Source organism: Oryctolagus cuniculus, chromosome 17 (assembly GCF_964237555.1).
Source record: "Oryctolagus cuniculus chromosome 17, mOryCun1.1, whole genome shotgun sequence".
In the NCBI taxonomy this organism is placed as follows: Eukaryota; Metazoa; Chordata; class Mammalia; order Lagomorpha; family Leporidae; genus Oryctolagus; species Oryctolagus cuniculus.
In genome coordinates this window covers 3,869,394-3,892,187 of record NC_091448.1, presented here as the reverse complement: position 1 = coordinate 3,892,187, position 22,794 = coordinate 3,869,394, and the positions used below count along the sequence as shown (strand labels likewise).

The 22,794-nt window shown below is 59.3% G+C and overlaps 1 protein-coding gene across 6 annotated transcripts in view; it reads left to right on the top strand.

Annotated features, from left to right (window-relative positions):
* The first annotated feature begins 7,337 nt into the window (after window positions 1–7,337).
* SEC14L1 (SEC14 like lipid binding 1) overlaps window positions 7,338–22,794 on the top strand; it is a 60,159-nt gene continuing 44,702 nt past the window's right edge. For 2 of the 6 annotated variants that reach the window (XM_051827997.2, XM_051827996.2), the window contains exons 1-2: window positions 7,338–7,545; window positions 9,024–9,116. In XM_051827997.2, coding sequence (XP_051683957.2) covers window positions 9,054–9,116 — 63 coding nt within the window. In that variant the 5' untranslated portion in view covers window positions 7,338–7,545; window positions 9,024–9,053. Of the gene's footprint in view, window positions 7,546–7,730; window positions 7,947–9,023; window positions 9,117–22,794 lie in introns of those variants that run through there. The other 4 variants (XM_070060244.1, XM_070060245.1, XM_070060242.1 and 1 more) reach the window with 4 other exon arrangements.

Genomic DNA, 22,794 nt, shown 5'->3' with positions numbered 1-22,794 from the left:
GCTCCCGGGCCCTGCCTGGGTGGGAAGGGAGGAGAGAGGGAGTGTCGGACCGGGGTAAAACGAGGACAGGAGGGGCTGGCACTGCGGCATAGTGGGTTAATCCTCTGCCTGCAGGGCCAGCATCCCATATAGACGCCAGTTCGAGTCCCAGCTGCTCCACTTCCGATCCAGCTCTCTGCTGTGACCTGGGAAAGCAGTGGAAGATGGCCCACGTCCTCGGGCCCCTGCACCCACGTGGGAAACTCAGAGGAAGCTCCTGGCTTCGGATTGGCGCAGCTCCGGTTTGTTGCAGCCATTTGGGGAGTAAACCAGAGGAGGGAAGACCTTTCTCTCAGTGTCTCCTTCTTTCTGTAACTCTACCTCTCAAGTAAATAAATAAAATCTAAAAAAGAAAAAGAAAGGAAGAAATGAGGCCATGGGTAACTCCCATCAGCCGGAGCCCACACTGCGTGCCCAGAACTCACCGGGCTGAGGCTGCAGGAGGCCTGGTAGGTGGACGCACCCCAAACAAGGAAGTGGAACGCAGTCTGAGGGGTCAAAGAGGAAGTGGGAGGAGCCCAGCCTCTGCTGAGCCTCGCCGGGTCTCTGGTCAGAGAGGGAAGTGGAGGAGGACTTTCCTGTCCTTTGTTAGCCTTGGGCAAACTGCTTCCACTCATCAGGCTTAGGGTGCTCTGCTGTTTTTTTTTTTTTTTTTTTTTTTTTTCTAACTTATTTACGTATTTGGAAGGCAGAGTGACAGAGCTAGCGGAGAGAGACCTTCCGTCTCCTGGTACAGTTCCCAAATGGCCCCAACAGCCAGGAGCCAGGAATTCATCCGGGTCTCCCATGAGGCTGGCAGGGGCCCAATCACTTGGGACATCCTCTGCTGCTTTCCCAGGCACATTAGTAGGGAACTGGATCAGAAGTGGAGTGGCGGGGACTTGAACCTGCGCTCACGTGGGATGCCGGTGTGGCAAGCAGTCAATTAACCCTCCTGCTGCGATACTGGCCCCAGGATGCTCTGCTTTCCACTACTCACCCGGCCCCTTGTTTTGTCACGGTCCAGTCACAAGCAGCAAGTCCACCCCTACCTCCAGCCGTGGGACTGGAGCCAGCACAGCCCTGGGCCTGCTTGCTGGACCCCGGCTAAGCTAGGGTCCGACTTGGCATGGAGCGAGGGTGCCACACGGCAGGTGAAGCATGAAACCAGCCAACCAAAGAGAACCAGGATGCAGTCGGCTGCTTCGTCCCTCTGAGCAGGAAGCTCACGGGCTCAGGTCACGCTTGTTTGTCCTGGATCCATCAGATGCCCACTGTGGCCCTCACTGCAGAGGTGCCCGCGTGGCTTCCCTGGGCCTGCTGGGTGGCAGGAGGCAGAGAGGAGCTGGCCAAAGACGTGGGAGAGGGGACAGAGTGCAGCCCCCAAGATGCTTCTGCTCTGCCCTCCTGCTGGCGAGGCCTGCTAGTGCGGAGTAAGGGTCTCAGCAGTGCAACCCGACCGGGGTTAAGAGGAGGGGCTGGCCACAGTCGCGGTCTGTGATGCTGGCATCCCGCGTGGGCACCAGTTCGAGTCCCAGCTGCTCCACTTCCAATCCAGCTCCCTGCTAATGCAAAAGCAGCAGACGATGGCCCAAGTGCTTGGGCTTCTGCCCCCACATGGGAGACGTGGATGGAGTTCCTGGCTCCTGTCTTTGGCCTGGCCCAGCCCTGGCTGTTGTGACCATGTGGGGAGTGAACCAATGGATGGAAAATTTCTCTCTGTAGGTGTCTCTCTCTCTTTGTATGTAACTCTGCCTTTCAAATAAATAAATAAATCTTTATTTAAAAAAGTACACTGAGAAGTAGAAGAACATGAACGGCCACAGCCTTGGTGGCAAAGCAACTTACAATTCAATGGGAGAGACAGACACAGTTATTTACAGTCAACCCGATGGAAGCCAACATTGCCCTCTATTTTAAGATTTATTTATTTATTTGAAAGGCAAAGTGACAGAGAGAAAGGAAGAGAGAGAGAGAGAGAGAGAGAGAGAGAGAGAGAGAGAGAGAAAGAAAGGATGAGAGAGAGAGAGATCTTTCATCGCTGGTTCACTCCCTAAATGGCTGCATCAGCCGGGACTGGGCCAGGCAGAAGCCAGGATCCAGGAGCTTCCTCCGAGTCTCCCACGTGAGTGCAGGGGCCTGTGTTCCTGGGTCATTCTCCACTGCTTTCCCAGGTGCACTAGCAGGGAGCTGAGTTGGAAGTGGAGCAGCGGGGACTCGAACCGGCACTTAGAGGGGATGCCGGGCCCAGAACACTGCCTTCTAGTGGAAGAACAAAGCACGGGGACCCGCAGAAGGAGGCGCAGGGAGAAGGCTCCGGGGTCCACACGGGTGACACGGGGCTGCCGTGGAACTGAACGGGCCGCCTTCCCTGCTGGCGCCTCTGGGCTCAGACACGGCTTCCCCGCGGGTGTCTCCCCGCTCCGGGGCTCCCCGTGGTGTCTGAGTAAAGTAAGGTGCCGGGTCAGTGCTGGGCTCACAAGGGCGCGAATGAATGCACGCAGAGGCGGAGCGGGGACCACAAAACAATCGCTCTGGGAAAAGGCAGGCGGGGCCGGCCATCCGCAGAGGACCCGCGAGGCCAGGCTTCAGAGCTCACGGTTAAGTCTGTGGTCGGCGGGGTTCTGGAGCCAGGCAGTGAGCTTGTTCGTGTTTCTCAGAGAGAATCCTGCGTGCCGTGTGCCAGGCACCCGGAGAGCGGCAGATCTCCCAGGTCAGGAAGCCGCTGAGCTGTAGGGAGCTGCGCCTCTCCAGCCTGGAACGAAGACTTTTGCAAATGCAGGAGGCTGCCCGGTTACCCTCGCGCTGGCTCCTTGGCCCCGAGTCTCCCCGGGCGGAGACTGAAGCAATGTGTTAGCTCAAGGCCCCTGGGTCACCGCCAGCGCTCAATTAGGAAATTGTGCCTGTAGGGTAACCTACATTTTCTGTACTTTTCCAGGCCGCCAGCGGCCAGATGGTTCATGTCAGGAGACTCTGCCTTTAACTCTTTTAGGTCCAAATGCGAAAGCCGACTGCTCCAGAAGCAGGCGTGGCGTCCCGGGAGTGAGCGACGTGGGAGCAGGAACGCCAGGGCCTGGCCAGGGCCAGCAGCGCCCCCGTGCCTCGCAGCACGGCGAGCACCAGGGCTTGCCGGCGGCTCTCCACGTGGCTCATGTTCGGACTCAGTTCTTCCTTCCTTTGCCGTACGGCGACGAGGCTGGGCTCTGGAGACTGTTCTGCGCGCCAGGGTCTCTCCTGTCCACCCCCCAGTTCCCTTGCCCCCAAACCTGTGATGTCGCTAACTTCCCCGGCTTTCCCCGAGGTGACCCCTGATGCGTGCCCACTGCGATGGCGAAGCCAGGGTGCGAGGGCCCGCTCCCATCGTCCCCGCCTCAGGAAGGGGGAAGGGACGCTGCAAAGCTGTTTCCCGTGCGTCGCGGCTGGTGCCCAGGCAGTGAGAAGAGACTGCCGACACGCCGTCCTGATGTCACCAGAGGCCACTGATGGGAGCAATTGTAGCCTCGGGCTGGTAATGGGACTTGGCTGAGCCAGTGCTCTGCCGTGGATGCCAGGACCTGCGACGCTGGGGCTCTAGGCCAGGGGCACCGATACGTGTGGCCCTTACACAGTGTCTCCGCCACGGGAGAGGTGACATGGACAGATGAGGAGTTCACTAATGAAACGCTCATCACGGGGCTGGCGTGGTGGCCCACGTGGAGCCACCATGCGCGATGCCGGCGTCCCAGCCCCGAGTGCTGGTTTAAGTCCCGGCTGTTCTGTTTGGATCCAGCTTCTTTTTTTTTTTTTTTTTTTGGACAGGCAGAGTGGACAGTGAGAGAGAGAGAGACAGAGAGAAAGGTCTTCCCTTGCCGTTGGTTCACCCTCCAATGGCCGGCGCACCGCGCTGATCCGATGGCAGGAGCCAGGAGCCTGGTGCTTTTCCTGGTCTCCCATGAGGTGCAGGGCCCAAGCACCTGGGCCATCCTCCACTGCACTCCCTGGCCACAGCAGAGAGCTGGCCTGGAAGAGGGGCAACCGGGACAGAATCCGGCACCCCGACCGGGACTAGAACCCGGTGTGCCGGCGCCGCTAGGCGGAGGATTAGCCTAGTGAGCCGCGGCACCGGCTCTGGATCCAGCTTCTTGCTGGTGCGCCTGGGAAGGCAGCCGATGATGGCCCAGGTGCTTGGGACCCTGAGAGACCTGGATGGGGTGCTTGGCTGCTGACTTCAGCCTGGCCCAGCCCTGGCTGTTGCGGGCACTTATGGAATGAACCAGTGGATGGAGCTCTGTCTCTCTTTCACGCTGCCTTCGCAATACACAAATCAGTAAGTGAACGCTCGTGACGCGAGGGACACACTCAGGGGCTCCGGAACGCTCTGGTCTGAGTGCTCTACAGGGAGGGGGAGGGAGGGCCGTGAGCCCCCCGCACTGCTGCAGCCTGTGGGTGACATGACCGGCCTGGAGAGCAGTGCCACCAGGCAGAGGTCTCTGGACGACTGACCAACGTGTCCTCTCTGTGGAAGACAAGGGCTGGGTGGCACCACTGACCTGAGAGTGGACACTGTCCTTCCTGGTCTCCATTCTGTCCTCAACCCACCGCTGTCCACCCTCCCTCCCAGGGTGGGACACCAGCGACCCTGCTCCTCTGGGACCGCCCTTCTTTCACATCCTGGCCAACGTCCTTGGCCGTTGACTGTGTTGACCCCACATGACTGGCACCTGGGACGTCGCGCCCCCTCCTGCCTCTCCCCTACCTGTCATCAGCACCCTCCCTCTCTCTTGCCCACACCCTCACTTTCTGGGGGTCCTCAGATGTCTGCCCCGGGTTTTGTGTGTGTGCGCAGGCATGCATACACGCCGGAGTGCCATGATGATCCCCTCGGTGACGGATCTCCCACTCGAAGCAGCCCTGCGGGCGGTGAGGCCTCCCCTACGCCTGTCGCCGGCTCCCACGAGCACTCGCTCCGAGACTCAGGGCAGCACCGTGGCTTCTGCGTGTTCCTCCCCATTTGCCGCTGAAACTCGGCAAGACGGGCACTCGGCGCCGAAGACAAGCCTGCTGTCTTAGTAAGAGAGCCCCCATTCGCAGCTGGGCACGGGGCACCTGCAACACAGGCCTCGTTCCCCGCCCGCCTTGCGACTGGGCGTGACCACGTGACCGAGTGCTGGCCAACGGCCGGTGAGAGGATGCGTGTGCCTGCATGTGACCTCTGAGGACAGGAGGCTCGGTTCCCCACTACCCTCCCCGGTGCCAGCTGGCCGTGCGAGCAGGAAGCGCACCGTGACCTGGCAAAGCACAAGCCGCGGCAGCCCTGCCCGTCTGACCCAGGAAGCTCCTGCTCGGGAGGACGCGGTGCGCTGGTAGCCAGCCTCGTGTTCCCTCAGGACGTTCACAGAAAACCCGTTCTCAGGAAACACTGCTGCTCTGGGCACCGAGCCGCTCCCAGGACGACTGCCCACCCCCCGGGCCAGCAGCTCCACGCACCCACACGTGGGCCCCGCGCGTGCACACCAGGCCCGAACCAGCACGGCACTTTTTCTTTTTTCAATGATCGATTTATTTATTTATTTTAAAGTCAGAGTTACACAGAGAGGGAAGCAGAAAGAGAGAGAGAGAGAGAGAGAGAGAGAGAGAGAGAGAGAGAGTCTTCCATCTGCTGGTTCACTCCCCAGTTGGTCGCAATGGCTGGAGCTGCGCCTAGCCGAAGCCAAGAGCCAGGAGTGGATAAAGAGCTTGCTCTGCCTGTCTCTCCCTCCCTCGAACTCTTTTAAATAAATGAAATTTGAGGCAAGACCCCCACACCCACACAGACACCTGACTTCCCCCTCCTGCCTTGGCGGGAGTGCCTTCCGGACGGCTCTGGCTGAAGCGGGGCTCTCCACTGCCTGCCGGCTTCGTGAGCTTGGCCCCGGGGCGCTGGCCGGTCACTGTGGGAGTCTCCGGGCAGCCGGGGTGGACCAGCCCCGGACTTCTGTCTCGGCGATGCCGTGACTTTAGGTGTTGGATCCCGGCCACTCCCCCCCCAACATGGTGGTCTTGTGTCTGCCACACAGCACCGGCTCCGGGCTCCGGTGTGGGAAGAACGAGGCTGGAGCTTCCTACGGAACCCCCGGGGACCTTGTTCCTATATCTGAGAGAATTCGAAGCAGAAGCAAAAGTGGGCAGGACAGTGTACTCGGACCAAGTCAGGCCCCCACCCCTCCCTGTGGACAGATGGCCGTGAAAGACGTTTATTTGAAAGGCAAAGTTACTGGGGGGTGGGGGGGGAGGGACAGAGATCGATCGCCTGGTTCAGTCCCTAAATGGCCACAAGGCTGGGCTGGGCCAGGCTGAGGTCAGGGGCTCCCTCGGGTGCAGGGACCCTGCTGCTCCCCGGGGACAGCCGGAAGCTGGGGACCCGAGCCTGAGCCGCACCTGGGATGCCGGCGGTTTAACCCCTTGCACAACTCCAGCCGTCTCCACCTCCGTTAGCCACCATCCCATCACCACCTCGTCTTAAAAATGAACTTTCCTAACATCGCTGGATATTTAAATAGTTTACATTTCCATTTAAATCATGCAGTTCAAGTTTCCTTTTGAAAAATTTTAACTGATGTCTACTATAAAAATCCCTACACGCGTGGCTCAATGAATTTCCGATCGGTCTCCTTGGAAGGTTTGTCCTGCCGGGTCCAGGCGGCTCGGACCGCGGCCATGTGACCTCGCAGGCTGACCGCGAGCCACGCGGAGTTCAGGCGGGAAAACAAGGTGTGACCGGGTCATCGGCCGCGGACTCCCGCGTCGGGCGGGCGGCACCAGGGACACCGCCGGGGCCACCACCAGCTCTGCCGCGAGCCGGCCCTCCGGGTGCGGGGCCGGTCCTCCCGCATCCTGGGCCGAGCCCCAGCCCGACGCCACCGGACGCCGCCGGCTGCCACACCGCGTGGCCGTGGCTCGGCCAGCCCGCGGCAGGGACGCCACACGACGCTGGGGAGCTCGGGGGGACCGGCAGGGCCGGCCGGAAGCGGGCGCAGCGGCCCCACGACTCCCCGACGGCCCACAGGGCGCCCGGCTCCACCTCGGCGGAACCGGCCGCCGCCACGCGCGCACCTCCGCCCGCCCCCTCCGCCCCCGCTCGCGGCTCCGCCCTCGCCCCGCCCCGTGACGCACGAGAAGTGGGAGGAGCCACAGGGCGTCGGCGGATGCCCGCGGTTTGCCGCGGCCCGCGTCTTCCCGGAGCTCCTCCTACGCCCTGTGGCTGTGGACATGGCGCCTGCGCAGTGCCGACCCAGCCCGGTCGTCTCCCCCTCCCCCTCCCTAGCAACCGTCGCCGGCGGCCGCCTCCGCCCCCTCGGCCGCGCCCGCGCATGCGCGCCCCGCCCGGCGCGCGGCCCCGCCCTCGCCGTCACCCGTAACAACCACTCGTGCCCGCGCCGCGCCCCTCCTCGCGCCCGCCCTCAGCCCCCTCCCCGGAACCGAGCAGTGGAGCGCAGACGGCCGCGCGGAGCCGCCGGCATGAGCGACCCCTGCCGCCCCGCGCCCCGGGCCCAGCCTTTCTGACAAGAGGTAGGCGCGCGGAGCCGCGGCGGGCCCCGGTGCGGCCCCCGCCCCGCGCCGGGCCCCGCGGGGACCCCCGGCCGCCTGCGGGCCGCGCGCGGTGCTGAGGGGGGCCCCCCGCCGCCGCCCCCTCCGCGGGCCCGAGCGCCCCTGTGCGCGGGCAGCGGCGCTGGGGTTTGGGGGCCGGGGGCGCGCGCCGGGTCCTGCGGCCGCCCCCGGAGCCCGCCCGGCGGGGATGCGCTGGGTCCGGCCATTGGCTAATCCCCGAACGCCGATTGTCATGCAACAGAGGCGGCCGGGCCGCGGACGCCACCTGGCCGCGGTCACTCCGGAGGCCCGCGGAGGGCGTTAGCTGCACCCGGGCGCCGCCGCCGGGAGCTGGCCGGGCTTCCGAGCGCGTGAATTGGCAGGTTCTTCGGCGTGGTCGCTTTGGCATCCTGGGGGTGGCCCTGTCGCACGCACCCCGACTCCTCTTTGTCCCCGGTTGCGGCTCCCCGTTTTCCGGGACGTGCCCTGGAGTTCGCTGTCCCGGTTGAATGCGGGAGAATCACTGGGTTCCCATTGTGCACCGGCTGCGCGCGGGTTGCAGAAACGGCATGGAACGTGGTCCCGGCGCGCCGGGGCCCCGGGATTTTAGGGCCGGGGGTCTGGAAGGCCGTGGCGGAGGGCAGCCGGTGCTGGGCGTCCGTGGCCTGTTGCAGGGGCCCGAGTTTTCCGCCCCGGCCGCTTCTGAGAGGGAAAGTTCCAGGTCGGGTCCGAGGGACCCGAACGCTACAGGAATTAATTTTTCAGCAAAATTGGTGCGACTTGGGGTTTCTGCAGCGAGATCTGGGCTCCTGCTGCTTCTGAGTGTGCGCCCAGCCGGGTTGATTCCTGATGGTCGTCCTGGTTGGGTTTGTTTTCTTCCTAACTTTTAACCGGGGGGGCGTTAGCAGTCCCAGGCCTGCAGATGCGCTGTGTTTTCTGCAAACTCCTGGCCGACCCGGAGCTGTGCGGGAGAACCCGGGCCGGTGAGCTGGCCTCAGCGTGTAATCCCGCGCCGGCAGCTGTCGCCGCCGAGCGAGGCCGGGGGCTTCGGGGAGCCCCGCTTTCCAGCGGGCCGGGTCCCTGCCGGGAGACCGGGTCTCCGAGACCGTGTGCGCAGGCAGCAAACAGGAAGCGCCGAGTGTCCTCCGAGGGGTGCGCTCCGGGAAGGCCCCGCACCGCTCTGCCCCGTTTCATTTCTGTGTTTCCCGGAGCCCCTCCTGGAAGTGGCTGAGAGAACGTGATCCGAGTGCGAACCCCGGGGTCGTGAGGATAATTCAGGGGTCCCGGCCCCGGGGACGGCCCTCTCCGCTCCTCCTGCCTCCGGCCCTGCGGACGTGGGTGTCGCCTTTCGATTTTGGGTCGGTAGAACGATGACCGGCGTGGCTCCCCGCGTGGGTAGCATGTGCTGGCGCGGACCTGGTTCTCTGTCTGACTGTTTGCCGCCCGTTTGTGTCTTGCAGGTGTGAGAAGATTGCTGTCGCGTTACAATCATGGTGCAGAAATACCAGTCCCCGGTGCGGGTGTACAAACAGCCCTTTGAGCTGATTATGGCTGTAAGTCTACGGAGTGTGCTCTGTCTCCGCTGCTTCTCTTACTGACTCGTGCTCCAGCGCTGTCTGGAGTCCGCGATGTTTAAAAATCCAGGATCTGCGTTTTGTCTGTTTTTGAAAACCGTGCCTCCGGGTGAAGCCTCTGAAATGCAGAAGTGGGGCTCCGAGTGCGTACTTCCTGTTGGTGTTGCTCTTTTCTTCTCTTGGTTGTTACAGTAGAAAAGGGATGTGGAACGCGCGGCGTCTTCCTGACCTGTGTCTATGTGCGGGTGAATTCTCCCGGGTCGCCGTAGGACCGGGCACCCCGGGAAAGATTCGCTCACGCTGTCCATGAATGAGTTTTTCCCCTGATACCTAATCCGTGTCAAGGGAATTCCACAAGGTCTGTTATTGTTTGAGTGTGGCTGAAAAGCGGTGTTTTACTGGATGTAAAACAAGGCTTCGCCGAGCGTTTTTAGATTCCCGGGGGTGCTCCTTGCCTGCTCCCTACCCAGGACATCTGATCCGTGCTGGAAAATGCCTCTGTCAGCGCCACGCAGCCTGATGAAGATTTGTCACACAGGACGCGGCTGTGGCACTGGAGTGTGATGAGGCCGGGGGCGTCTCCCCCATCCTGCCCTCCGCCCTCTAAAGTCAGCCCCGGTCCAGCCCGGCTGGTAGCTGTTTCTCTTTGTATAAACAGGAACGCAGGTGCCCTTGCTTCTGGCTGCCCCTGCTCCGTGTGGGACTGCGCCGGATCAGAGGGTGACAAAAACGCAGCCCCTTCAAGGGGACAACTTGGACTTTTTTTTTTTTTAATTGCGGTCTGATTTGTATGCAGCAGATGTCACATGTTGGGTGTGTGGTGTGGTCAGTTGTCACGACACGGAACGTTTCCCTGGGGCCCCCGTGCGCCCCGCTGTGTGTGTGTGTGCGCGTGTTCCTGAGAAGGTGCTGCCGGCCCCAGTGCGCTAAGCCAGCCCTGCCGTGTTCCTGTGCCTGAGGGGTTTCCGCTTGGCGCGCTGTGTGCCCTGGCTCGGCTTCTGCTCCTCCTATGGAACAAAGACCACTCCTGCCGGCTTGAAAAGGAGTTTTGTTCGCGGGATGCATGTGGCGTGATAGGAACCGCACACGCGTTCAGGAATTCAAGCTGCGCTGGGCTGGGCTCCAAGAGCCTGGTGGTGGAGGGTGGTTCCTGGCACTCTGGGCCTCGCAGCAGTTGTCCCCGGAACCTCACCCCAGAGGACTCTGCCTGGCTCCGGGGGCGGCGCCCTCCTCCCGGCACCGGCACGCCGGCCCCTCCCCCGCGGCCAGCCCACTGCTCTCAGCTGGCTGAAACCCTCCTGGCATTCCTGTTGCATTCCTGCAGTCTCCAAGTGGCCGGTCCTGGTCACATTCTTGAGAGGGACGTGGTCTGGTTCCTGTGGGCTGTCTGCGGCTGGGCTGCCTGAGCCTTGTTCACCTAGCAGGACGGGTGGGCTTGGGGACAGAGATGTGGGGACGCTGGAGGCAGAAGAGCAGCGTGGGAAGGTCCCGGGGGCAGGGGCGGGGTGCCCCGGGGGCCCCGTTTCCCGTTTCCCAGGACCCAGAGTTGGAGGATGGTCTCCTCCCAGGTGCTGGGTTCTGTGGGGGAGGCTGTGGCCGTCTGGCGGCTGCCTGGGTTCCCTCACGCGAGAGCGCTTGAGAAACCCATGGAAAAACGGGGTGAAAAGATAGGGTCATTTTGGTGTGGAAAACTTTGAAATTGTTTATTAGAGGAATTCTACAAAGGTTCATGAAAATGTATGTTATAAAAAAGCCATGGGGCCGGTGCTGTGGCGTACCGGGTGAAGCCGCCACCTGCAGTGCCAGCATCCCATATGGGCACCGGTTCGAGTCCCAGCTGCTCCACTTCCGATCCAGCTCTCTGCTGTGGCCTGGGAAAGCAGCAGAGGATGGCCCAGGTCCTTGGACCCCTGCACCCGCGTGGGAGACTTAGAAGAAGCTCCTGGCTCCTGGCTTTGGATTGGCTCAGCTCCAGCCATTGCAGCCATTTGGGGAGTGAACCAGAGATGGAGATCTTTCTCTATCTCTGTCTCTGTCTTTCAAACTCTACCTTTCAAACAAATAGGTAAATCTTAAAAAAAAAGCCTATGGATCTCAAGAATTTTGGTACCCGAATAAACTTATCTTTTAGTTTCATTTTCCATGAACTTTTTTTTTAAAAAAGATTTATTTATTTTATTTGAAAGAAAGTTACAGAGAGAGGTAGAGTCAGAGAGAGGTCTTCCATCCGTTGGTTCACTCCCCAGATGGCCATAATGGCTAGAGCTGGACCAATCCAAAGCCAGGAGCCAGGAGCTTCCTCTGGGTCTCCCACACGGGTGCAGGGGCCCAAGCACTTGGGCATCTTCCACTGCTTTCCCAGGCCATAGCAGAGAGCTGGATCGGAAGTGGAGCAGCCGGGACTCAAACCCGCAACCACATGGGATGCTGGCACTGCGGGCTGGGGCTTTAACTCACTGTGCCACAGTGCTGGCCCCATCCATGAACTTTTGAAGTGCCCTTGTATTTCCAAAGTGGTGACGCCTCCCTTGCCGATCTTGTGCCACCCACGGTCTCCCGGCATCCAGCCTTTAACTGCCTTGGCTTTGAGGCAGTGCCTCCTTTTCTCGCGACTGCTGCGAGATATTTTTTGGTCTGAAGATGCAGTGTTTTCCCAGTGGAGCTGGAATGTTGCTGGTGTCTGTGCGGGGTGCCTGGCTGCCCAGTGTGCTGGCCTCAGCGTGTGCTGCGTCATTTTTCTCATTGAGGGAAAAGCACAGTGCGGGGTTATGCGGGAAGTCCATCGTTCTGAGTGAGCAGTGAGGTATCAGTTCAGGGGAGAACGGTGGGTTCCGTGGAATGTTCGGGAGACCCCCAGGCAGCAGATGTGCGTCCGTAGAAGCCCACGTAGATGGCATGAGGCGGACCTGGCAGGTGCTGGGCTGCCCTGTGGGTCCTGTGAGGAGAAGTCCCTGCCCGAGTGTTTTAACCAGAAGTGTTGTTGCAGGGGCAGGCGTGTGGCACAGCGGGCTGCACTGCCACACGGGATGCCTGTATCTCGTAGGAGGGCCTGGGATCAAGGCCCGTCTCCACCTCCAATCCAGCTTCCCGCTGAGGTGCCTGGGAGGCAGCAGGCGATGGTGGGAGAGCCAGGTGGAGTGGCCGGCTTCTGGCCTCGGCCCGGCCCAGCCCACTTGGCTCTTGGCATTCGGGGAGTGAACCAGCGGATGGAGGTATTTCTCTCTCTCTTAATCACTCTGCTGTTCGACTAGATAAATAAACACATCTCTTTAAAAAAGTTTCATTATAGTTTAGTTTTTTTTTTGTTTTTTTTTTTTTTTTTTTTTTTTTGACAGGCAGAGTGGACAGTGAGAGAGAGAGACAGAGAGAGAAAGGTCTTCCTTTGCCGCTGGTTCACCCTCCAATGGCCGCCGCTGCAGCCGGCGCACCGCGCTGATCCTGGCAGGAGCCAGGAGCCAGGTGCTTTTCCTGGTCTCCCATGGGGTGCAGGGCCCAAGCACCTGGGCCATCCTCCACTGCACTCCCTGGCCATAGCAGAGAGCTGGCCTGGAAGAGGGGCAACCGGGACAGAATCCGGCGCCCCAACCGGGACTAGAACCCGGTGTGCCGGCGCCGCAAGGTGGAGGATTAGCCTATTGAGCCACGGCGCCGGCTCTATAGTTTAGTATTGCCAGAAAATTGTAGGTAGCAAGTGCCTGATGTCTACAGACTGTTTTAGGACAGACATCATTGAGGGAGTCGTTGCATTTTATGTTAAATATGTTCATTGCATTTCATTTGATTTAATGAGAGTTACCATCTGGGGCGATAGCATTAAAAAAGTCATGTTCAGAGTTCCGCTCACTTATCTGGACTAAAGAAGGGGATTTAACCAGGCAAGATGGGAGGGGGCTCCCAGCAGGTGCTCGTGGGTCGAGTGGGGCCCTTTGGTTTGCTCTTAGACCCGAGATGGAGCATTCAGCACACATCAGTGCCCCCGGCCCAGCTGCCCGCGTGACCCGCACACTGAGACAGGAGGGCTTTCTCGCCAGGGGCAGAGAACTTCTTTTTTAAACATTCATTTATTTATTTAAAGGCAGAGTTACAGAGAGGCAGAGAGAGAGAGGTCTGTCTGCTGGGTTACTCCCTGATTGGCTGCCGCATCTGGAGCTGCACTGACCTGAAGCCAGGAGCCAGGAGCTTCTTCCAGGTCTCCCATGTGGGTGCAGGAGCCCAAGGACTTGGGCCATCTTCCACTGCTTTCCCAGGCCACAGCAGAGAGCTGGATCAGAAGTGGAGCTGCTGGGACTTGAACTGGTGCCCATATGGGATGCAGGCACTGCAGGTGGCGGCTTTACTTGCTACGCCACCGCGCCGGCCCCCAGAGAACTTCTGATTCTCGAGTTGCGTGTTCCTTTTATCAGGCCACGTGAAACACTGCATGGAGGTCCTCGCCCGGGAGTCTCAGCCCACAGCATCTCCTAGGGCGACTTGCCTGTGGCTGCTGGCGGGAGAAGGAGAGGGAGAAGGAGAAGGGGTTCGGGAGAGCACTGAGGTCGGTGTAAGGCAGGGCGGAATGCAGCTCTGGGGTGCTTAGGTTAGAGTGTTTCATCTTGAGGTTTGTAACTGAAAACATGTTTCCAAACAAAGTCAAGTGCAGCCCTTCCTAAAGGATACAGAGCCAAGGTGTGGGCGCCCTGGCTGGGACCTGTGGGGGAGGCTGCTTCTGCGCCAGACCCCGCGAGCGGACCTGAGGCGGAGCTTGGCCTCGGCTCTGTGAGGACAGCTGTCACCCTAGGGGCTGCTCCAGATCGCACGCCCTGGGGCCGTCCCTGTTCCCTGGCTGGCAGGGTGATGGCGCTGCCTTCGCCTGTTCCTGCTGGCGCGGCCTCTCCCAAGGCCTTTGCTGTCTCCCTGCTGTGGCAGCTGCAGCCTGCGGTGCCGCCCAGCCACGCGGCCTCCGGTCCGCCCGAGCCCTGTGTCAGGAGGGAGCGACCCGAGACGCCTGCTCCTTCCTGCTTGGGTCTTGTGTCCCTGCAGGCCCCCTGCGTCCTCCTGAGCGTCCTGTGTCTCTGTTCAGGGGCTCTGGCAGCTGGCAGCCGCCTCTCGTGTCCCGGCGCTTTCTTCAGGGTCCTCTCTGTCCGTGTCCTGCTTCCCTGCCAGCCTCGGCCCGGAAGTCCCGCGAGGCCCCCACACGCGCCGGAAGCTCTCCTTGGCCCTGCGGGCGAACCTGCACGCGGAGCCTTCCCACCTCGCCGTGACTTCCTCCGGGCCCAGCCGTTGGCCTTTCGCTGCCCTGCCTGTGCCTGGAGGTGCCCTGCGTGTCCCTCTGCTTCCCTTGGGCGCCTGCGTCAGGTGTCCGCGCTGGGCGCGGGGGCTTCTGCTCGGAGTCCTTCCCGAGTGCTGCTCTCCGCGCAGACGCTGGCTGCTGGGTGTGGGAGGCACGCGTGTGTGCGCGTGTGTGTGTGGTGGGCGAGTGCACACGAGGACATGGCCGCTGGGTGTGGGGGGCTTGGATCTGCGTGTGGTTCCCGTCCTGATTTCAGACAGGACTTCGTGTTTCCTCCTTGGAAGGAAGTAGCGTGTTAGGACCTTTCAGTTAAGCCACGCCTCCCTTGGAGCACAGCCCTCTTGTGGAGAAGTTGGCTGATTTATTTTGTTTTTTTGCGTCTTCGTACATCACGCAACATCCTGCTGGCAGACGCTGCAACAGGCGTGTACCCCGTGTGCTTCCCGGTGGGAGAACAGGAGCTGCCTGCCAGCATTTGGCTGGGATCGAACGCCTCGTTCCAGCAAAATTCGGTTTTGCCCTCCTCACCTCCTCGCTTTGTTTGGTGGCTCCTTCTAGCGTCTGCATTTTAGGCTCGCCTCCTTTCCACTCAGGCGCCTCCTGGCCTCCCACGGACGAGGCGGTGCAAGGCCGGTGCACGTCCAGCCTGCCACACGCCTGCCTTGTGGCCTGGTGACGAGGCTGGTGACGGCCGTGGGGGGTGTTGGGAGGAACAGGCGGCAGGCGCGACACGGCAGAGCAGCTCCGGGATGGCCAGGCCCTCCGCCCCTTCCCGATCCCCCACCCCGCTCAGCTTCAGGTGCAGGTGCGATGATCAGTTTGTGTGGAAATCAGTGACTCTGCCTTTGAGGTCAGATGGGCATTTTTATTTGTGCCTGATTTCATCCATTCCAGCTTCGTATATGAAATAGCTAAGGGGCAGACACGGGGGTCGCACACAGACTCGTGTCTCCCAACAGGGGAGAGCCCGCGCTTCGTCAGCAGCCGAGTGGGCGTTGTGGAGCCAGGTGGGCTGGCAGGGACCTGAGGGCCTGCTGCTTCCCAGGAGGTGTTCTGGGAGCAGCAGCTGCCCGGGTGCAGCTCTTCCGGATGCTCCCGGCTGGCTGGGGCGGGGGAGCGTCTGCCGGGGCCCAGCTTTGCCCCCTCGGTCCGCGGGCAGTGGCCTGGCTGCTGGGGCCGTCCCTGGAGGTCTCCCTTGGCCGGAGAAGCACGGGCCACCTCTCCCCTTTTCTGTTTGTCTTTGGTTCAAGTCCCAGACCAGGTTCCGGCTCTGCTTCGGTAATTATAGAACATTTTCCTCTGTCTTCCCTCTGCTCAGTGCATCCTGGGTCGCGTCCTGGGCCGCCTCCTTGTCTGATTCTGGTTTCCGGGCTTCTGATGGCTCGTGTGGGGATGAGATGTGTGCTTTCGTTAGTGGAGCTGTCAGAGCTTCAGGTAGCAGGTGTGCAGTAGAGTCCACGTTTACTCAAATTAGCCTCTGTTTCTGGGGTAGTGACTTGAAGCCCAACTTCGGGGCTGGCCTGTGACACAGCGGGTTAAGCTGGCGCTTGGAACACTGTCATCTGTCCCCACTGCAGAGTGCCAGTGTGAGTCCTGGCTGCATCACTTCCAGCCCCCCCCCCCAAGTGCACCTGGGAGTCAGTGGGTGTGGCTTCCACCTGGCCCACCCCCAGCTGTTGTGGCTGTTAGAGGGGTGAGCCAGTATAGAAGACCCATCTGTTTCTCTCTCTTTAACTCTGCCTTTCAAATAAACAAACAAATAAATATTTAATAAAACAAACAGAAAAACCCAGTTTTTTTAAAGTCTGGAAGTGAAGGAGAGTGTTCCAGTTTCTCTGATTCAGGGTCCTGGCCAAATTTTCTTTTCTTTTCTTTTTTAAGATTTATTTATTTTATTTGAGAGGCAGAGTTATAGACAGAGAGAGAGAGAGAGAGAGAGAGAGAGAAAGGTCTTCCATCTGCTGCTTCACTCCCCAGATGGCCACAACAGCCAGAGCTGGACTGAACTAAGCCAGAAGCCAGGAGCTTCATCCGGGTCTCCCACGTGGTGCAGGGGCCTAGGGGTTGGGCCATCTTCTACTGCTTTCCCAGGCCACAGCAGAGAGCTGGATCGGAAGAGGAGCAGCCGGGACTAGAACCCGTTCCCGTAGGGGATGCCGGCGCTGCAGGCAGAGGCCTAGCCCGCTACACCACAGTGCTTGCCCCTCCTGGTCAACTCTTAGTGGGGGATTGTTGCTGAGTGCCATCGTGTGAGTCCTGTGCGTTCAGTAAAAGCTGGGGTGAAGTGGGTCAGACTGGGCTGATGTTGAGCGTGGACGCACACAGTCGTCGCACTCCAATACGGATGCCCGCTGGGAGCACCACAACACCAGCCCCTCTGATTTACAAAACCCAGAGACTTGTGTGAGAGTTTTGTATTATGGAAAGTTTCAGGCGTACCCAAGTGGAATAGCACAGTAACGCCGTGCTGAGCTGCGATTGGACCCACACTTGCAGTACTTTTCCATCTGTCCTCCCCACTCCCCCGTGTGTTCAAGCAGACTTAGCTGGCTCACTCACTGGCACAGCCTTCCGCACGTGTTTGTAACGGTGGAGAGCCTTTTTCTTCTTCGGGTGTAGCCACTGTTCTCACCCCAGCACAGCTACTCCTGATTTTCGATGTCTTGTGCGGAGTCCACGTTCAGACCTTGCCCGCCGCCCACCGTTGTCTATGTCTCCGCCGAGATGACCTGCGTTTGCTTATTGTTTCTTAAGTCCTCTTTGTTCTCTAACTTCCTCCCTCCCCCTTTGTCTCCTTTCGTGCCACTGATTTGTTAGGGAAACTGGGTCATTTGTCCTGTTCGGTCACCTTAGCCTCTCGCTGGTCTAATTGTTCATTACGGCAGATGGGCTGGAGAGGGCGCCGGCCTGAATCCTGAATTCCAGCCGTTGCTCCCAGCTTTGTTTGCGGCAGGGCTGGGAAGCAGTGGTTAAAACACTCTGTGTCCCAGGATTATTCTAGGTACTTGTGAGTTGCAAATGAGATGCGGAATATTTTTTCCTAAATCAAACTAGGCCATTCTATTTATAGCTACCTTTGAACCCACAGAATTGGTCCTCATACTTTGTGCTTAGAGCAGCGAGAGGAATTAATTTATGGGCAGGGTCTCTCGGTGGTGCACCTGTCCCGGGCCGCTGAGAAAAAGCTGGCGGTGGCCTGAGTGTCCCCCTGTGTGTCCCCCTCACCCTCGGCCGTGCTCTGTCCCTGGAGCCTGCCCCTGTGTGTCCCCCTCACCCTCGGCCGTGCTCTGTCCCTGGAGCCCTCCCCTGTGTGTCCCCCTCCCCTGTGTGTCCCCCTCACCCTCGGCCGTGCTCTGTCCCTGGAGCCTGCGTGAGGGTGTTGTGCCGTTTGGGGATGCTCCCACATAACTCGCCGTAGGGGAGATTTGAGTTGGCAGGTGTTAGAAATCCATCCGTCTTCCTCTGGGGGGTCTCAGCACCTGCATGGAGGTCTGTGGGAGTGGGGAGCTGGACGATGCCCCGAGGCTGAATGAAATCCTGGATTTTCCTACTGTCCCTGTGCAAGAGTGAACGAAACGTTTCTTCTGTTTCTAGCAGAGTTATTTTATGTGTCGTAACAGAAAGCGTATACCTGCACTGAAGGGCTCAGTTTGATGTTAGGACTGGCCTTTTGTATAAAAAATTCTCTTTATGTAAATGTGTATCATAGTTGCTCTCTGAGCAGGCTTCAGGAAGTTTCTAGCAAAAGGAGTTACAAGGCGGCGTGCGTTTTGCATAGGCTCTTGAAGCCCCTCGTACCCTATGCGTCTGTGTGTGCAGAGCCCATTTCCTGCTGAGCTGTGTGCCCCTGTGTTTCGCAGCCCTGCACTGCCGTGCGGTTACACCAGAGGGCCTGGGCCCTCGCCCGGCGTCCTGTCTGCTTAGCTGGCCGCGCTTGGCCCTCTTCCCCTGCAGTCTTTCGGGCTTTTCTTTGTCTGCCCACTTCCTTGCCTTCATGGCTCCGGACGGTTCCTCCTCTCGTTGTTCCCTGGCTGTGTAGCTCCTGTTTCCTGCCACCCTGAGTGTTTTGGTTAGTGGTTCCCCCTCTCTTTCCCACATGGCTTCCTGGCAAGAGCCGGGAACTTCGCCCGGTCTCCCTGGTGTCCCCCGCAGCTTCCCCTCCTTGATGCCGTCGCCTTGACGCCAGACTGGGGCCTGGCAGAGATGTTCCTAGGTGCGTGCATGGCTCAGCCCCAGGCCAACCCTCGCCCCACAGCCTCTGGACTCCAAGTTCAACTCCCAGTCCCTGCAGCTGGTCATCTTCAGGGCTGCTGCCAGATGGGTCTCTCAGCTGTCAGTCTGAGCACACCGCTGGCTGGTTCAAATTCTGAAGTGGCTACACCTTGTCTGCTTGGTATCCGAGAGTCTCTTAAAAATATAAATTCATTTATTTGAAAGGCAGAGTTAGGGAGAGACAGAGAGATTTTCCATCTGCTGGTTTACTCTCCAGATGGCTGCAACAGGCCAGGCTGAAGCCAGGAGGCTGGAACTACATTTGGGTCTGCCGTGAGGGACAAGGACCCAAGGACTTGGGGCCATCCCCCACTGCTTTCCCATGCACATTAGCAGGGAACTGGATCGGAAGTGGGGCAGCCGGACTTGAACTGGCGCCCGTGTGGGATGCTGGGGTTGCTGTGGCCAGCGCCGGCCTGCAGAGCCCCCTGTTTCTCTGCAGTGGGGCTCCTACACACTCCTCAGCCTCGTCCTGGTGCGTTGCTTGTACTTTTCCAGGGACATCATTTTTTCCTTGTTTTGGGGCCTTCACACTTCCTGCTGGAATACCTTTCCCTTCTCTCCCACCTGCTGCCCCAGCTGGGCAGACGCACTCGCTCCTGGTTGGGGAGCCCTCCTGCTCTGACTGCACCGTGGGGCCCTGGGCCCCTCCCGGCACGCTGCTGCCCTGGGCGCGTGTCCCTCCGGTGTGAGTGTCTTACAGCTTTGTATCCCGAGTGTGTGCTAAGCCCTCAAAACTAGGTTTGTCTCAAGAGAGATTCTTGGGGCTGGCGCTGTGGCGCAGTGGGTTAAGCTGCTGCCTGCAGCACCGGCATCCCGTATGGGCGCTGGTTCAAGTCCTGGCTGCTCCACTTCCCATCCAGCTCTCTGCTGTGGCCTGGGAAAAGCAGTAGAAGATGGCCCAAGTCCCTGGGCCCCTGCACCCACGTGGGAGACCCGGAAGAAGCTCCTGGCTCCTGGTTTTGGCCTGGCCCAGCCCAACCATTTTGGCTATTGGGAGAGTAAACTGACAGATGAAAAATCTCTCTCTCTTTCCCTCTCTGTAACTCTGCCTTTCAAATAAATAAAAAAATCTTTGAAAAAAGAGAGGGAGAGAGAGAAAGTGATTCTTGGAGTGTATCCTTGTGTTTCCTGTATTGCTTCTTCTTGTAATGAAAATTTTGGCAAAAGCTCACAGAAACGTATTATTTTGGTTGGCTGTTACGCCGCGCATCGTGCCGCGGAGGACTGCCGCGAGCGTGCTGTGAGAGTCGGGGAGCTTGTGCTCCGTGACCGGAAGCTCGCTTCGGCAGCTGCTGGGGAGTGAGTGCCGCTCTGCGGGCCCTGGTACTCGAGTGGCTCTCCTCCCGTGGGTGGACGCAGACTGGGAAATTCACTCTTGTGTTCTCCTGCAGGACACAGAATTTAAGTGAATTCTTGGCTCTCCTAGAGTGGTAATCTGTGTTTCTCTTGTAAGATTTCTCAGAATTTAAAATTCTCAGCTGCTGGTGATTTTCTGATTTTTTTCTAAATTATTCTGTAATATTAGGTGTAGTCATAATCACAAAATGTGTTTCTTTTCTTTTTCCTAGTTTTATGCCTGTGTATGTATTAAAGACCAAGGCTAGCACTAAAAGCTACAAGGTACATATCCCAAGAAATAAACTGATTTAAGTTGTCTTTGGTGTGTTGTAGGATTTCTGAACACCAAGTTGGTTTAGAATGCGAATTCTAAGAATTGTAAATTCTGATTTTTTAAAATATTTGTTTGAAAGGCAGAGTTCCAGAGAGGCAGAGGCAGAGGGGGAGAGAGAGAGAGAGGTCTTCCATCCTCTGGTTCACTCCCCAGATGGCCACAACGGCTGGAGCTGGGCTGATCTGAAGTCAGGAGCTTCTTATGGGTCCCCAGGCGGGCGCAGGGGCCAAGGACTTGGGTCGTCTTCTGCTGCTTTCCCAGGCCACAGCAGAGAGCTGGATGAGCAGGGGAGCAGCCGGGTCTCGAACCCGTGCCCACATGGGATGCCGGCCCTGCAGATGGTGGCTTTACCCGCTGCACCACAGCGCTGGTCCCGGTTCCATTCTTGAAGGAGGGGCCCAGTGGCCGGCGGCTCCACCCGCTCCGGGTGATGCTGGTGCTCAGGCAAGAGTGCTGGCTTGGACCCCTGCTTTGAATTTGCAGTGAGTAGAAAAGAAAGAAAGGAGGATGGTTTTAGTTAAAATTGGACTGTAATTTTTTAAAAATTTAAGAATTTATTTGAGAGGCAGAGGGACAAAGAGAGAGGGAGAGAGGTCCTGTACCTGCTGGTTCCCTCCACAAGTGCCCACGGTGGCTGGGCTTGGGCTGAGCCAGTGCCAGGTGCGCAGTCCAGGCTCCCCACGGGCAGCAGGAAGGCAGTGACGCGGGCCATCGTCGCTGCCTCCACATGCGGGAAACGGGTCAGGAGCTGGAACTGGGAATCGGACCCAGCACTTCTGGCTGGATTAATGCTCACCCACGGCTTTAATTTAAAAAACTTTGAAGGAAGGTGGGCCAGTGTTAGGCCTAGGGGTCCTGACGGCCGGGACGCCTGTGTCACAGTGCGCGGGTTCAGGTTCCAGCTTCCTGCGAGCGCGCACCCTGCGAGGCCTCAGCTGTGGCTGCCATCGCGGGGACCCAGGAGTGAGTTCTGGCTGTTGAGCCGACACCTGGGGAGCGGACCAGTGCTCAGGAGCTCTGCCTCTCTCTGCCTTTCAAATAAATCAAATAGAGAAATCAAAATTCAAACAGTCTTTCGAAGGTGTGTGTTCTTGGCGGGCTGCGTAACGGACTGTGAGTGTCGTGCTTCCCTGGGGCATGGGCGGCGTCCTGGGGGCGGCGTCCCGGGGGTGCACCTCTGCAGAGCGGGGGCTGAGGCTTAGGGATCGCAGAGCTGCTGACCAGGGTCCTTCCTTCAGCTTCTTGGAATCGGTTTGACTTTCTCGACGAGTTGTCAGGTAGAGTAGCTTTGCACATTAAAGGTCTCCTTGGTTGTGGTACCGTGTACCTGACGTAAAAGCTGCTGTGTTCACCGCTTCCAAGTCGTGTGGGGTGTCAAGTACGCCCCCCCCCACTGCTGTGGCCCCGGCACCGTGTGTGTCCGGAAGTTTCCACCATCCCATAGGGAAGCTCAGTCCCAATAAGCGTTGGCTGCCCCTCCCCCCGGCTTCTGGCTACTCCCATTCTACCTCTTTCCCCTTTTCATTTTCGAAAGGCAGTGGGAGACAGAGACAGAGATCATCCATCCGCTGTCCACTCCCCAAATGCCCACAACACCAGGGCTGCACTGTGCCACAGGCAGGAGCCCGCAGCTCAATCCAGTCTCCCCCACAGGTGACAGGGACCCACGCACCAAGCCTCTGTCTGTGGCCTTCCCAGGGGTGCTCTAGCCGGAAGCTGGCTCGGGAGCAGGGCCGGGACTCACGCCGAGCGCCCCGATATAGGATGCCGGCGTCCCGAGCGGCATCTTAGCCTGTGCCGCACGCCTGCCCCTGCTTTCTGTGGTGCTACCACTCCGTGAATCACTGCTCCAGGGTCCTCAGATAAGAGGACTCACGTGACATTTTACTTATTGGAAGGCAGAGTGAGAGAGGGCGGGAGAGACAGAGGCCTCCCATCTGCCGGTTCACTCCCCAGGTGGCTGCAGTGGGCAGGGCTGTGCCAGACTGAAGCCAGGAGCCAGGAGCTTCTCCCAGGTCTGGGCCATCTGCCGCTTCTGGTGCGTGAGCAGGGAGCTGGATCGGAAGTGGAGCAGCCGGGACTAGAACTGGCGCCCAGTTGGGGTGCCGGCCTCTCAGGGTGACTTTACCCGCTACACAGCAGTCCAGCCCCGATGTTTGCCTTTTGCACTTGACGTGACGTCTGTCCTGGAGCACGTGTTAGAGTTTCCTCTTCACGGCTGGATGCTATTCCGTTGTAATATTTGTTGAGGGACACTTGGGTTGCTTCCTTTTTGTCCAGTGTCTATACTGTATGCTTTTCAATTTTTTAGTTTTATTTGAGAGACTGAGAGCCCCCGTCTGCTGGTTCTCTCGGATGCTCAAGCCTGCTCCAGGCCTGGCCCGTGCTGGCTGCTGCCGGCTTGGGGAGTGGACAGAGGACGTCACACCGTCTCAGCCTCT